Below are 14,547 nucleotides of genomic sequence, written 5' to 3' on the forward strand. Positions count from 1 at the left end.
GTGTGCTGTAACGTGTACGATCATTTAACTGCATTGCTGCACACTCCGTTTGTGTTGTGTGTTGTAGTCACAGCAATGGCTGCATCCTAAAGGAACTCTGAGTGCAAAAGCCAAACAGCAACAGGGTTTCTCCTCAAACACCTGTCAAGCAAGGTGCTGCTTAGGTCAGTGAAGAAGAGTGCTTTTCTGCTGGGTTTTGATGTGTTATTTGGTCTTCAGTACTGATGCCAGCCTCAGGGGGCAAAATATTCCTGAGACATCCTTTGGTGCTTACCTGGTCTCTGAAAATCAAATCTCTGTAGCACGTGCTTCAAATTGTCTCCAAAAACTGAAGTGCACTGGAAAATGCTGTCTTTGCCAGGTGGGACCTCCACACAAAGCTTCCTGTTTGCATTGTCCCAGACAGTGCCAGTTGTGTGTTCTGTTCACTGAGCAATGCTCAAACCTATTTGCATCACAGATTTCTCCCCAAGGGATCAATATGCCTGTATAGGAAGATGTTTTCATTGGGGGGAAAAAAAAAAAAAAAAAGTGTGACAAAGTCCATCTGTTTATGAATGCTATCAGAGAAGCAATGAGGTGGTTAAAAACAAGATTCTGTATGAGCTGAGATAATGCAGTACTGTCTCCAAGTCCCTCTTTAAAGCATTCTTTTTGACTCAGTGGCTTTCTTGTTGTTAGCTTCCATTACTTGGGAAACCATAAATGATGGCAATTGTCACTGAGCTCTTATCTTGCTGTTGTTTGAGTGTACCAAGATTAAACAATTCAGCATTTCCTTTTTACTTAGTTAAATATATACCAATGCTGCTGCTTTATTCTGTACACATCTTCAGGAGCGTGGTTCATGAAAAGAGAGAAAACGCTCTGTGTGTCTTGACCTTTACCTTGTAAGCTCAATCTTTGATAGTCTTTAAAAGGAACTCCTCTTAAATTTCCATTTAAGTCAGGACTCAGCAGTTTTTAAAACAGATCCTTGATTCTGAGCAGTAAAATCAATCTACTCTTCATAATTTTATTATAAAATGTGCTTTGCACTTTTTCCTGTCTTTTGAACAGAACTTTCTATTTCCTTCCTCAACATTCTTTCCATGTTTTCTTTTGCTCCTAAACATGTCAAGTCTGCCTCCTCCTTGTCAGTTCTCATTGAATAGAAAATCAGTATTTTGCCTCTTGGCACAATGGTCCCTCACCCCTTCTTTGTCTATGTGGGATCTCAAATTCTGTGGTCTGAATTTCCTCAATTGCTGAACTACATTAATTTGTCTTCATGAAATTCTGTCCATAAGACTGACTGGAGTGTATATTTTCAAAAAAAATGTTGTAAAATGGGGCTGCATTGCTTTTTTTGCTTTCAGACACTAATTTTGTACCAAGGACACTTACAGGATTTTAACATCTCTGTTTCAAGGCCCCATATAATCATCTTAAAGCCATAGTATGATAAGGGATTTTTCTGTCATTTAATTTGTATTTCAGCTTTCACTGCAGTAACTTTGGATTGTGTAGTCTTAGTTAGCAGATGTGAAAGTCTTTTCTCAGATATTTTATTCATTCCTCATCTTAACATCTATTGTTGAGATTCTTGCTTTGTAGCTCTCTTGATTTATCTTATTGATAGATTGTTTAAAAAAAAAAAGCCAAGTAAGTACAGCATTTTGAGATAAAGTACTAGAAATTGTGGGAGGAGATGGTGAGAGCACAGTGCTCATAGGTAGAGCTAGTAGGAATGAAGAGACAATCTTTGGGCTCTCACCAGGTTAAACTATTTGATTTGAGAACCATATACACACGCTGATTGTAGAAATCTCTCCAGGCAAAGAGTAGATAGTTGATGGAAAACACGAGTGGGACTAGAGCAATAGTCCCATGTGTTTTGGAGGTAAATTACTTCAAAGCTAAGTATTTAATATTCTTGTAATAGAAAATCTGTTGACACATATCTTGTTTTTTAGGTTAAGGACAAGCACTGCCTTGGTATGAGGCTGCCTGGATGTTCAGGTTTCCTCTGGACACAGCAATCCAAGGCAAAGGCTGGTGTATGCCCTGGCCAGTGGGATCTCCATTCCCTAACAAGGTAAGTACCTTGTCACTTAGTCCAGTGTGAGAGTTGCTGACTTGTGGGATTCCCTTTTGAGAATGGTTTAAGGCACACCCCTGCATTCCCAAGAGAGATCATAGGAAGAGCCATCTGCAATCACAGTGTCATGCATTTGTTTACCTGAATAAAATCCAGAGGCTGCATCAGCCCCTGTGGCCAAAGTGCTGGTGTGGTTCAGAGCTAATCTCTAGTGAGAGCTTTGGTTCACCTGTAGTCTTTGCATTCATGCCATTCCTGTGCTGATCAGCTGAGTTTGGTCAGACATGGTACTGAAAGGAGCATGTTTTATTTTCATACATCACGTTCACAAGTCATGTTACAGTCTTGTAAGCAGGACATCCACACAGGGATGCCCCTGGCTTGCACACCAGCCAGGAGATTTATGGGGAGAACACAAGTGTTTCTTTGCTCTGCCTAAACAAGTCTCATTATTTTTCTCAGCCACACTGAGTAAACTATAAAATCTTGATTTATTCATTATTCACACCTCAACTCTGAGTTATATGTATAATTTTTACAGGCAAAACAATGAACAATACTAGTTCTTTCATAAATAACTTGGACTGCCTGTCTGCTGCTAAATGACATCCTTCACACAGATCTGTGCCATGCTCCACAGCACCACATCCATCACAGAACATGCTGCTGAAGTGAATGTAGGCTAGCTAAATATACCTGGATATTCTAGGGACTATTTGTTCATTTTTCCATCCCTGTCAAAAGAAAACGAGGAGAGTGATTTGTAGATCCAAAGAAGGAAAGTTACTGAATTGTAAATGGATTTTGCAGTGGTCTTTAAAAGCCTCTAAGCTAGCAAAATGGATAGCAAGAACTTTAATTACTTAGCAGCTGCAGAAAACGTTCCCCTTTTCTCAGTTACCCGCAGCACCCTTTTTGCGAATGCTATAAAACACTTTTTGGCAGACTAAAACCAGGAGAAGCTGTATCTGAGATGAAGTTACTTCTTTTTCCCACAGGTTCTCCAAACCTCTGCTGCCACCCACAGTGAATGACAATAACTCATGATAAATCATGCAGGCAAATGCTCTGAGATTTTTGGTGTGTAGACTAGCATTTTTTTCTGATGGGATGAAAGTACCATCTCTTTACCTGTGTGGAAAAAATGCCCACCACATTTTGTTGGGAAAGCACTCTGTTGTCTGTTTTGAAGCCATTGTGGAAATGCTAAACTGATAAATATTTGGTGTTTGCACTCCCTCTGTTTTCCTGACATTGTAATATTTAAATTCCTTTGGCGATAAGAACATCATAGCTGAGTGTTCCCGTTCTTGTTATCCAAAATAGGGGGGGTTCAAACCCAAGGGGCTCAAGTTGATATAATGCTGGTAGTCACCTCTCTAAATCTTGGCTTTTCTTTCCATAAATTGGGAATGTTTTCCTTCTTCTGCTCTTTGGGTGTATCTTCCTGAATCAGTTGAGTTACAAAGTCTTTTTCATGCTATGTGTTTATCAGATTAAATTTTTTGTGATGAGGGTGCTGAAATACTGGCACAGGCTGCCCTGAGAAGCTGTAGATGCCCTGTCCCTGGAAACATTCAGGAGCAACCTGATCTAGTTGAAGATGTCCTTGCTCATTGCAGGGCTTTAGACTAGATGAGCTTTAAAGGTCCCTTCCAACACAACCATTCTATGGTAGGACCCAGGTTTCACCATTCTCCTGCACACTGCTGAGCTTTAGCATAGCTGCTTAGTGGAGCTGCAATATAAAAAAGGATGTGTAGTGGAGCTGCAATATAAAAAAGGATGAGTTAGAACTCATGTTGTTCATTAATTTCCTTAAACCAAACAGTACAGTGTCACTTTCAGCCTGGAATTACTGAAGTAAGAGAGGTTTATAAATTTAATCAAGATCACTCATGAAAAACATCAGTATTTTTTGATTACTTTTATGTGATCTTTGGCTGATTATTTATAGACTGTCTGTGCTAGATATGAAAACCCCCATGTGTCAGAACTACAACAATGAGCTCATTTTCCTCTTAGAATGTTAAATTCATTCCATTAATAGCAAGAAAATAAAAGAGAGGAAGAAAGAGGTGTTTCTTTGTTTGCATTTTAATGTGTCATGACTACTAAAACTTCCATGTCATTTTAACAAATTTGCCTATCCTAAGTGATGAGAGGGGGCTGTGAAGAGATGCAGAAACTCTCATTTAAGGGGTGGCATATTTGTTCTGGCAACTGGGAGGAACAGAGGACTCAAGGACTCAAGCACACATCTCTGATTAGATTTAACCACCAAAACATAGGACTAATTCTCTTTTGTAGTTCCTACTGAGCAAGGTTTGGCCTATTGCAAGTCTGTTTCTCTCTCGCAGTTGGTAATTCAAAATGTAGAGATGGACCTTGAAGACTTCTGAGGGACTTTAGTCTTTTCTCTCCTGGCCCAGGTTCTTGCAGATTCCCCAGTTCCTATAATTTCTCCCAGCAATCAGACAGAAGGCATGGTGCTGTGCTACGAAAATGTAAAATTCTTCACCACCAAAACCAGTCATCTGAAATGTCATCAACAGCTGTTCCTCTGTATTTCCAGCATCATCTGTATTCTGTATTAATGGAAATTGGTGGAGAGTCATGATATGCCCCAGTAGAAGTCATCTCTCAGTCCTTTGCAGGGAGCTGTTTAGAAGGAGGAATTATGTGGTTTGGGCAGGCAGAGAGTTTTGTTTGGTTTGTGGTGGGAGCTGTGTGTTTAACTGTGTCTCAGCTCTGGTGAAACAAGAGTGCTCTGACCCTTCCCAGGTGCCAGCCAGGCAGCAAACACCCAGGCAATGAGTGTGATCATTACATTTACCTTACCTCAGCATGTCCTGCTGCTCCTAAGGTGTTTGGAGATCAGCTGAGACAATTCTTGCTCACACCATGCTGTGGGACTTGCTACTGAACTCACCCTTTGGTGCGCAAGGGACAGCCCAGCTGGGCCAGGGTTGTTAGGGTATCTGTCTTACCTATGGTTTTTGTCATAGCCCTTTCCTTTGTTTTCAAGCTAAAAAAAGAACTTCCCAATCACTTTCAAAGACGTGAGAATAGAGAGTTTTGAGAAGATTTGACTGAGGCTCCACTTCTCTCCTTTGCAGAATTGCATGAGGAATTCTGAGTGAACTGTGCTGTGCATAATGCCTCCAGGTATCAATGGCAAGTTCCACAGCCCCTTTTAGCATGTGATTTACAAAGAGAAGGCTACAGTGTGATTTGGTGTCTTCCTGCCCATGCTGAGGTTTATATAAAGTGTGCAGCACTTTCTATGTTGAATTTATTGACACGTACAAATGTGCACACAAAAAATGCTGAATATTCCTCTCCAGGGTAATGCCTAATGTCATATACACCCTGAATTCAAGGACAAGCATATTAAAAAAAAGCTTTATCTGTTGTTATATGAGTGTGAACTTTATTATTTATCAATACTTGTCCACAGCATAGAACAGAGGAAAATGGAAACACAAAATCTGAAGACAGTACATAGTAGTTAAAAAGAAAAGCAGGACAGTGGAAAACAATACCTGTTATTTCTTTCATTTTATTTTTCTCACTATTTTTAAATTGCAAATGCATGTAAGCATCCAAAAACTGCTCAAAATGCAACTCATGAAAACCTCCCATTTATATGCCAAGCAGGCATTCCCCAGGTGGGCAGCTCTAATGTGATCACCCCGAGGTGGAAGGGCCACTCGCGACGTGGAATGAGTCATTTCCCTCCGTGCCAGCTCAGTCATGCCCCCTGCTCAGCCTGCCAGCACAGGTGCCAGCTGGGATTCCAGTGGCACACCAGGGCACTCACTCCCTCAGCTGTGAGCAGGCCTGCCACTGCCCCCACCCCGAGCTCCTGGTGGCTCTGCTGTGCAGCATGAGGAGCTGTGCTCCTGGGGAGCTTTAGGTGCCATTGTACCTTTAGCAGCATCTGCTGCCCCTTCTAGTCTGGCCAACATTTTAGGCCGTGCTTTGGGACTGGGCTCAAGAGCGGCTGTCTTTGTGGGACCCAAATTCCCCCATTCAGGGTTGTGCAAACAGAAAAAGTGCAACTCTTGGTAGTGGTGAAAGCCCCTTTCTTGTCAGTCATATTTGATTAAGGAGGATTGCTAGTCTTAGGCTTAACGTTCAGGGCTAAAATTGAACATGGTGGGGCCCAGGATTCCCCAAGATGCTCAAAGAGATGAGAGTTAACAGGGCAGGAGCTGGCCTTGTGTGTGGCTGCTTTTGTGTCTGGCCCCTGTGCCCAGCAATGATCTAGTTTCATGTTGGGAAGTAGCTTTGTCTTGGGGGAGGAAAATCGCTCAGAGCATCCCAGGGGCTTCTCAGGGCACAATCCAGCAGTTTTACAGCCATGCACTTGTACACCCCAGTACACTCCAGCTGCACTCAGAGGTGGGGAAGTCAGAAAAAATATTCACTGCATTATTGTAGCATCCTTCAACATTTAAACTTAAATTGTATAAAAATTCACGTTGTCTAACAAGCTCCAGTAGATATTGCTAATCAGTCACCCAAACTTCTGTTCTGAAGATATGGGAATCTTTTCTGGATGTTTTTTTGTACTGAATGGTAAACAAAACCCTGGGAAACCAGTTGGTCCAGATCAGGTGGGTATATTTGAGATCAGATGGGTATATTTCATTTTTCTTTTATGTTTCTTGCTACTTGATATGCTAAAGATGTACAAAATAGCAAGTTTCTTCTACATAGAGAGAGACATCCTACCATTCCCAAAAATGTTGGGACAGAAGGTACTGCTTTCCTGAAAACCCCTCCTGCCCCTTTTCTTCCAAAGGAGAAAATTCATCAAAACAAGCCTGGATCCACGAGCTGTGTTGGTTTTGATCAAAGAGTATTTTCTGACAGAAAAAACAACTCTGTCGAATGTTGCTGTGTTAGGTATGGATCTGACTGCATAGACACATATTAGCTATGTAAGGGGATTAAGAGCTCAAACTCATTGAAATTCAGGAGGGAGGCATTTTGCTTCCTTGGAGATGCAGGCCCTAGAGATTCAGATCCCCAGGGGAACAGACAGCTATTAACTTTGACAAGAGCTCTCCATCACTTGTTCTAGGAAAATTCTCTGTAGAAAAAAAATCATGTTGTTAGTTCTGGATTGAGGAGGCAGATGAGAAGACATTTAGATGCTATTTATTTTTTCTTTTGGGCACCATGCAGATCTATTTCTGTGGTTTTTATCAGTGGTTTAATACTATTTTTGACAGAGGTGGGTGATTAAATCTATAACAGGGACTAAATTTATATCTATCTTCTCTATGTGTATCTGCTCCCACACAGTTTTCAGCTTTGGATCCCCATATCATGAATTTAAATGCACTAAAAATACATTTGTTTTTCATAGTTGCCTGCTGCAGGTTTCCCTGAGCTTTACAGGCCACTGCTGCAGTCACAGATTGGTTCAACATGGAGCTTTTGTAAATAGTGCTCTACAAATATCATAGAGTCAGAACAAAGGTTTGATCCCACAGGAGATGGTCAGAAAGAGATCAAGATGTTAAAGAGCCTTCCCCTGGTTTAACTTCCAAGCTTCTGGCAGGTGATAATGTAGTGCTGTACTGAACCAGGGTGTGCATCTGTGTCATCACATTTGTTAGTCATCAGTGAACCCAGTCTTCATTAATTTGTCTCATCCATTTGCAGCCTTCTTTTGCTCTCTGTACCATTCTCTGGTAAATTCCATTATGTATGATGAGTTTTGTTAATATTGGCCCAAGAGTTTTGCTTTTCTTCCTCAGAGAGCCTTACAGTTGATCTGTTCTGCAGGCAGAGATGTCCTGCCAGCAGCACTGTGGATCCCAGGGGATCTGCAGGTGCCCAAAAGCCCTGTCCACAGCATGGGAGCAGCACAGCACTGGCTGCAGCAAAGGCCTCTCCCATGGCCCCCTCCAGCATTTGTCAGGGTAAGGCACACTATAAATGTGTGACAGGATCTAACTGTCTGCTCCTTCTGGAGGAAAATTATATTGGAGCTGCCCAGCCTGTGCCTCCCCTCCATGAGTGATGAAAGCTGTCCTTGGAGCACTGCCCATCTTCAGCTCTGCACCCCACGGTCAGGGCTGCGAGGGGACACTGTCTGTGGGTTCTGTCTGGGTAACAATCACCTCTGCCCCGTGTGAAGCAGCGTCCTGGCTCTGCACCTGCTTTCAGTGCTGCCAGTGCATGTGCCCACCTCACCTGTGCCACTGCAGCCACCCAGCACGGGCAGCTTCTGCCATTTCCTAAAGCACTGTGATGGGGAACTCTGATTAATTCCCTGGACATGTCTTTCACTCTGGCTCTTGATTAACCCAGAAAACTCCATTAACACATCCTTAAAGAGCAAGTGCTTTGCTGCAGGTCAGGTTTAGAGAGCTCAGCTCCAATGTAAACGTCTCAGTGCTTGGCAGCCAGGTGCTGCAGGATCACTGTCACAGAATCATCTGAGCTGCAAGGGCCCACGAGGGTCATTGAGTCACGTCCTGCCACTGATGGAGCTCCTTTCAAACACGTTTATCTGTGAACATCCTCAGTGTGGCTGATTTTTAACCATACAGTGTATTGCAATATATGTACTTTTAGTTAGTGAAAACACCTTTTATATGTCAAACCAAGCAATTTTAAAAAGCTATCCTGTTAACTTTTTCAAAGTGTTGATGGTTAAACACACTTCTTAGTATGTTGAAAATTTCCTGCTGAAAGTAAAAGATGCTTTCAGCAATTCATGAAGTTTAAGAATTAAATTATCAGGCCAATTCATAAAAGGAACATTTTGACTTCTACATTTTTAATATGAAATGTTGTATATGTTTTTGCTATCATAAGTGCTTTCTTTTAAATTGTAACAATAATTTCTGTTGGTTTTGCTAATACTAGATTTTCTTCTTTTGTAGGTTCTCAACATTACCAGAGCTAAAATAAAAATAAACTTCTTTTAGCACTTAAAAACACAGAACTGTCTTAGAGAATTAGAGTTCAGAAAGAAAACAAATTTCTACTTTACCTTCTCCCTGACTTGTGTGTTTGGACAGCACAAATACAGTACCAGCAGCAAAACATGAGTTACACTGATTCCTCCAAATCTTGTCTCAGAGATGAGTCCCACAGCTCCCTGCAAAGTAATTGGTCTAATTAAGTGGTAGGAAGGAGCTTCTTTAAATTCCTCAGAAATTAAGACGTGTCATCCTCTTAACATCTAAGCATCTGTTACTGCCTCTTCCACATTTCTCTCCTACATCAGTCTGAAGGGCACTTTCCTGGACATTTCAGAGAGATAAAAAAATAAAAATAAATCAACAACAGCCAAGCCCTTAAAACACAGAAGAAGTTGTCTCTTTCTTCAGTGGGATGAAGCATGTAAGGCATTTCACCCCCTCCTTATTTCTCAGTCTGGTGCACATTTGCCTGGGTGAGTACAATAATCACTTTGCTAAGTAAAAATATAGGAGAATACAAGCATAACATTAAATCCTGTAGTTATCCTTACTGATGTAATGTTGATCTGAAATATTTTCCATGGCAACTGGTCCTTGTGCAAATGTTACCCTCTGTGTTTATATACTTGCAGTTTTGTTTCAAATGGGCTATTTTGATCTCTAACAGTCAGTCAGTAGAATGACAACTAATTTGTTGTTTTTTGTTTTGTTTTTTTTTTTTAACTTTGCTGTTGTCTGGCAGCAAGTAAGTATTTAATTATGGCTAATTGCTCATGTAGTAAGCATAATTTTAAGGCAGGATGTGCTTAGAACACTGGGTAAGAATACTGGGTAAGGTACTAAGGCACTGGGAAAGTTTCAGGCTTGTATGTGTAGAGTAGGGGAGAGGTGTTCCATCATTGCAAACTGAAAAAGTTAATTTTTCATTGAAGCTGTCTGGAACTGGTTGAGGTTTTTTTAAGGGAGATCCTGCTATTTGTTTTATTTCTGTTGGTTGGGAGGTTTTTTATATACTCTATTTCCTGCTGTGTAAATACTGGCACAGTGGTATGTAGAAGTAATTTTATTAAAAATATCTATACAGATACAGTTCTGAAAGTCCATTGCAGCAACTGGGTGTGTTTTACACTCCCTGTATTCCCTAAACAGCTCCTGTTTACTGAGAGTCAGGTAATTGAGGCAGCCAAATAACTGTCACCTACAAAATGCTTTTGTTTGGCTTCTGTTTTGTTTTAATTGCAGTTCAGGCAAATTATGCCCCCTATTTCTTTGATAATGGAGCCAGAAGCACAAATGGGAACATGGCACTTCTCAGCCTTTCAGAGGACACGCCTGTTGGTCAGTATTAAAATGTGTATGTTTAAACTGTGAAACTGGAATTGCTTGCTCTTATGATTAACATATATATTTTCTTGTAGGTTGTTGTTATATGCTGTGATCTTACATATTTTTCTCACAAGCTTTTAATTGGCCTCAATTTAAAATGACATGTTTGAATTGTAGCTGCAATTTAAAACATGAATTCTAGCTCACTCTTTTTTTGTCCACCAATCTATTCACAGCTTCAGAGAACAGACCTTTGGGGTTAGAAATAAATTTGAGGTGAGAGGCTTCTTACCAATTCTGTAAATGCTTATGAGAAGAAAGCCTAGTTTCTAGTAATTTTATCAGCCTTGAAAAAAGCAAGCTGTACATTGAAAAGTAAGGGGCATGATTTTTTTCTAAACACATTTTTAATATTTATGTACAAATGGTAGAAAATGTTGCCACTTGTGGTGAAAATTGCTTTGTCTACATAGCTGGTGTTTTTTAAAAAGGTTTTGTTTTATTGAAAATTCAAAAATTGATACAGCTTTCAGATTTCCGCACTCTGAGGCAGGTCTATTTATGCTTCTTTTAACTGTAGTTGCACTAAGAAAAGTTAAATAAGAATAAAAGGTGATTTAAAATCAATATTTTCTGTAGGGGGAAAATAATCTCCTAAGACCTAAACAATTACATTAAAAAATATATTAAGTGATGAACATCATCTTTACTTCAAACTTTGCACTGAGATTTTATTTAGGATTTTTTTCTATTCATCTGTAGCTTTCACAGGCTAAATCAGAAAAATATTTAGTTAATGCAAACTGGGTACCGAAGCACCCCTTTACTTGTGCCTCATGCAGGGAGGAGTGATATGGCTGCACAGGGTTGCAGCCAAACACCCCTCCCAGGGCTTAGGCAGCTGGGGAAGGCCAGGATGAGGGAGGGATCAGAGGGCACAGCCTGCTCTGCAAGCCTGACATTGCCACCCACACCTTCTTAAAGCAGACCAAGGTCACTCTCTGCTCTGGGAAGCAGCTGCCTGGGTTTGCTCTAAGTCTCCATTTCTGACCCAATGGTGTTAATGTCATCCAAGAGCCACACTGGGCCTGCTAGAGGGTGAGGAGAGGAGTATTTGGAAGCAGCAAATTCTGCTTTACCTGCTCAGCTTGAGAAGAGGAGGGGGAGAAGGCAGCACATAGTGTAGAAGTGACACATCTTGACAATGAACTTAAAAGAAGCTTGCTTATGATGCAGCAGGAATTTACTATAAGCTTGGTCAAGCTTAAGTGGAAACCTCAGCTTGAAGGCCAGTAGTAATGTAGTGGCATTTGCAAAAGCCAGAGGCAGACCAAGGAGCTGCAATTTTTGCTGTACTTCTGCCTGGATTCTCATGGAAACCACACTTAGTTCAGCCTTGGCAATCCCTATGGTTCTGCTGATAGCTGGAGTTGATTAGCCAGTGGAATCACTTGTCCAAGTGTAGATAAGGCTGTAATGCCAGACAGCCACAAAATGGGACCACAGCTCAGTTTGTTTGGGGTGGTTCTTGCCAACTCCACACTGAAACCGCAGGCAGTACAACTTGCTTGCCATCCAAGTCCCACTCCCTGGTGTGGTGCCAGCCCACAGCCACTTACAGAGCACCAGCCTCTCCCTGCCACCACTGGGAGCCTCCAGGCACCTGCGTGGGGATGAGGAGATAAAGATGGCACAGAGCCACAACAGGGGCAAAAATGTCCCTCCTGTCAGGACTGCAGCACCACATGGTCTCTCAGATGACAGCACTCCCTGCAGCAGTGAAGTACAGCAGTAATTTCCACTGCATCTGATCTGGTGCTCCAGCAGCCAAAAAAAGGACAGTGTGCCTCAACAGCAAAACAGCAGTGTGAGGGATCAGAGCCTGTGTTAGTGCTCTCCTAATTAGCCCGAGTAAGAATAATGAGATAGGCTTCTGTATGTGCTTTTGTAACATTAGCAACCAGACTAGGAACATAGAGGTCTCAGGAGAGTTTGTGCTTTGCTTTCAGCAGTGATGAAGCTCAGGCTGCTCCGTCTTGAGAGCTGCCGTGCTTTCTGCCTGCTAGCTTTATCCAGAACGTGGATGTGTTTAAATTGGCTGGCTTATACTTCTAATTTGATATGTAAATGTGCTTTAAAAGACAAGAGAGAAACAGCTTCTCTCTGAAAGTTCCAAAAGACCTGTAGAAACCCTTGGGAAAGAGAGATAAGACCTTACTTTTGAGAAGACCAAATGTGGTTGCTTTGTCACACAGCTTCCAGTGCTTCTTTGGGCTAATTCCCAGAATACCTTGACAAACAGCTCTAAGTACTGCAAGGTCCTCTCTTCTGAAAGCACTTTCAGAAGTTCCATTGGAACATGGTTGCTTGGGATTTGCTTAATGCAAACTGCTGCTGCCCATGTCAGCGTAGCCACTCCTCGGGGAAGCTTTGGCAGAGACAGTCACGGAGAAGGGCACAAACAGCATTGACACTTCAGTGCTGGGAGTACTTTCAGCTTTGTACAGGGCAAGAGGACCAGAGTTCACATCAAACCACAGCCAGAGCTTTGTGCCAGAGCTCAGTGCTAAATGGCTACCAGGCTGGCCCTTTTCTGTGGCACTGCAGAGGAGAATATTGTTCTTCATCACTTGCTCTGATCTCCTCCAGAAGCAGGAGAAGGAATCTGGTCTCCCATGTCCATGTGCAGTCTCAAACATCCACACTCCCGCAGCCATCTCTCAGGTTGAGCTGGATGATCAGTGACGAAACAGGGGAACTAAAACTTCCATATGTTTGATTCTGGATGGCTTCACTCAGGTTTATGTGCTGCAAAAATGGACAGGTTGCTATTAGATCTTCCCTGTCGTTAAAGTTTGGAGCCATGGGCAGGATGCTTTTCTTGGCAGCAGCTGGTATGTGATTTGTGCAACCCCCAGAAATTTTACAGTCTTTGACCCTGCTGAGATTGCAAGTGGTTGGCAAAGGAGTATGTGTTAGTTTTATTCCCAGACATCTGTAGGCAAGGGGCATGGAACATTTGGGAACACTGAAAGGACACAATGGAGTCTATGTGTGGCTCTAGAAAGAGACATTGCAGTTCTGCAGCTGTGTGAACACATCAAATTCATTGCCATTCGTGTATCCTCCTTAACTTGACCTTCTTTTCCCTTGTCCAGTTTTGCTTTTGTACCAAGTTATCATAAAACAGCAAGTACTATTTCTGCATGAATGCTTGAAAGTACCTGCAGATTCCCAGATCCTATTCATTGCTGCAGGGCTTGAGACCCCTCAGGGTAAGAGGGTCCAGGACAGCAGCCCCTTTCAGTGCCACATTTAAGAAGAATGGGAGAAGTTATGTTATATTTCAGTTATATTTACTGAAATAGCAGTTGGTGTTTGTGGTTTGGCAGGGCAGGTAGGTGATTAGCTCTTTGCATGTGTACATACAAAATGTGCGCGTGCTCCTAATCAAGGACTTAAGGCAGGAGTGGGATGCTATTTCAGGATGTTTGTTTCATCTTACCTCATAATCCCTGTAAGCCTCATGGTGGGGACAGAGTGGGGCTGGGAGCAGCTGCAGAGCAGGGGATTGAAGCATACTCAGAAGGCCTAAGTTCATTACTCTCTCAAAGCCCAAACATCATCAGTGCTCTGTAGATCTCTGCATGATCTCCTTGCATTTCCCTTTCTTGTTTTTCCCTTGCCCCCAAGAAGGCACTCATTCCCTTACAAGCCAGTTTGCAGTGGCAGTTCTTTGATCAAAGCTACAGCTGCCACCTACTCACCACTGGGTGACTGATTCCTTCAGATCCCTCCATCCTTCAAGCTTGCTCTGTTCCTACATGCTCCTGGTCTCCTTTCTTCCCATCATTCACAGCTGACTGAGGAAAGCCTTCTTGTGGCACCTATCATCTTTCCTTGTTTCTGTCACCCTGGTCAACCTCTAGGAAAGCTGGGAGCTACCAGAACAGGAGTGTTAAGCACAGCCTGCCTTCTGCACCCCTGCGGCAGTGCCAGCGTGCACAGAGCGAAGCCGAGCGCTGCACAGAGATGCTCTGAGGACTCACAGGTGTTACAGCCAATTTTGTTTCAATTCTTCTGACAGAAACTGCAGATACATCAGAAAATTGCACTCAGATTGGCTTCTCCTTGGAGTTGGTTGCCGTGGGTGTCGCAGGGACATGTTGCTGCTGTCCATGGGTCCGGGCC

At 42.3% G+C, this 14,547-nt stretch overlaps 1 protein-coding gene across 1 annotated transcript in view; it reads left to right on the plus strand.

Moving 5' to 3' along the window:
• Positions 1-9,442: 9,442 nt before the first annotated feature.
• Positions 9,443-14,547, plus strand: part of CDHR1 (cadherin related family member 1) — a 44,751-nt gene continuing 39,646 nt past the window's right edge. The window contains exons 1-2 of the mRNA XM_053984345.1: positions 9,443-9,503; positions 10,273-10,368. Coding sequence (XP_053840320.1) covers positions 9,443-9,503; positions 10,273-10,368 — 157 coding nt within the window. The remainder of the gene's footprint in view (positions 9,504-10,272; positions 10,369-14,547) is intronic.

This window comes from Vidua macroura, chromosome 8 (assembly GCF_024509145.1).
Source record: "Vidua macroura isolate BioBank_ID:100142 chromosome 8, ASM2450914v1, whole genome shotgun sequence".
Lineage (NCBI taxonomy): Eukaryota > Metazoa > Chordata > Aves > Passeriformes > Viduidae > Vidua > Vidua macroura.